Source organism: Octopus bimaculoides, chromosome 18 (assembly GCF_001194135.2).
Source record: "Octopus bimaculoides isolate UCB-OBI-ISO-001 chromosome 18, ASM119413v2, whole genome shotgun sequence".
NCBI lineage: Eukaryota > Metazoa > Mollusca > Cephalopoda > Octopoda > Octopodidae > Octopus > Octopus bimaculoides.
In genome coordinates this window covers 9,751,312-9,752,718 of record NC_068998.1, presented here as the reverse complement: position 1 = coordinate 9,752,718, position 1,407 = coordinate 9,751,312, and the positions used below count along the sequence as shown (strand labels likewise).

Sequence of the window (1,407 nt, the reverse complement as noted above, 5' to 3'; positions counted from 1 at the left end):
AGTGCCCCTGTCTTCAATTTTTAATGGTCATCTTCTAAGTGCCCCTGTCTTCAATTTTTAATGGTCATCTTCTAAGTGCCCCTATCTTCAATTTTTAATGGTCATCTTCTAAGTGCCCCTATCTTCAATTTTTAATGGTCATCTTCATTTTAAAGCTCTCTTTTCCATGCTTGTGTGAGTCGGATGTAATTCAATTGAAGCAAATTTTCTACAGTTGGCTGCCCTTCCATTTGCCGATCCATACTTATTTTGAAGCATGGCAATATTCCCCCATGACCAAATGCCTTTCATGAAAGATAGGAAATGGATACCACTTGTATGACGACACTGGACAACCCATGCTTCTGATAAAAGACACTTGCCAAAGGTGTCAAACATTTGGGAAGCAAGCTTTGAAACCACTCAGCCATATCTTATCTTCACTACAAAATTTGAGTGTTTCTTCTTTTCCTTAATAATATGGTGGCTTAAATTTATTTTGTTGTTCATATTTTACAAAAAGCGAGAATGAAATGAGCATCAGAGCATTAATAATGGGAAATGAAGTAAAGTTATGCTTACTGGGCTCAGAACCTTGTCAGCTATATTGTGGCAGACTACGTTTGTATGTGATGTTTTGTTGATGCTAAGAGTCTCTGAAATGTTCATGATTAGAGACATTTGTCAAAGATATGGACTTGTACATTGTGTCGGTTTGTAGTTAACAGTAAGTACTTTGTGTATACATATATCGTTTCTTTTTTTTTTTTTCCTTTTGTTAGATCACCTCGACGCAAGAAGAGATCTAGGTCAAGATCTCGGGAGAGGCGGAGACGATCTCGTTCTCGAGATCGTGACCGAGACAGGGATCGAAGTGACAGAGAAAGAGACAGAGACCGGCGCAAGCGATCAAGGTAAGTGTTGTTCTTTTATCTTTTCTTTATTACTGGTTTCAGTTATTGGGTCTGTACAGCCATGTTGACATACCAACTTCAAGACTGTAGATGACTATATCCAGTATGCTTGCCAACACGGTACGTTTCCTACATCTGTGACTTCTATATCACTTCATTTGTGGTTTTTGCATCGCTCTTTTCTTCTTGCTACTGTTTTCGGTGGCATATGATGGGATGCACTCACCTATGCAAAGTTGGCCTCTCAAAGTAAGTTTGTCCCTGATGCTTGCTTTTTCCTGAATTGGACTGCATCTAATATACCTCTGCATCTCTAATGCCATTAAATACAGTAAATTAATTTCTATAGGCGCAGGAGTGGCTGTGTGGTAAGTAGCTTGCTTACGAACCACATGGTTCCGGGTTCAGTCCCACTGCGTGGCACCTTGGGCAAGTGTCTTCTACTATAGCCTCGAGCCGGTAAAGCCTTGTGAGTGGATTTGGTAGACGGAAACTGAAAGAAGCCTGTCGTATA

At 40.1% G+C, this 1,407-nt stretch overlaps 1 protein-coding gene across 1 annotated transcript in view; it reads left to right on the top strand.

The window, feature by feature from the left end:
• LOC106873142 (SR-related and CTD-associated factor 4) overlaps positions 1-1,407 on the top strand; it is a 54,295-nt gene that overhangs the window by 44,184 nt on the left and 8,704 nt on the right. The window contains exon 11 of the mRNA XM_052974529.1: positions 762-893. Within this exon, the coding sequence (XP_052830489.1) occupies positions 762-893 (132 nt within the window). The remainder of the gene's footprint in view (positions 1-761; positions 894-1,407) is intronic.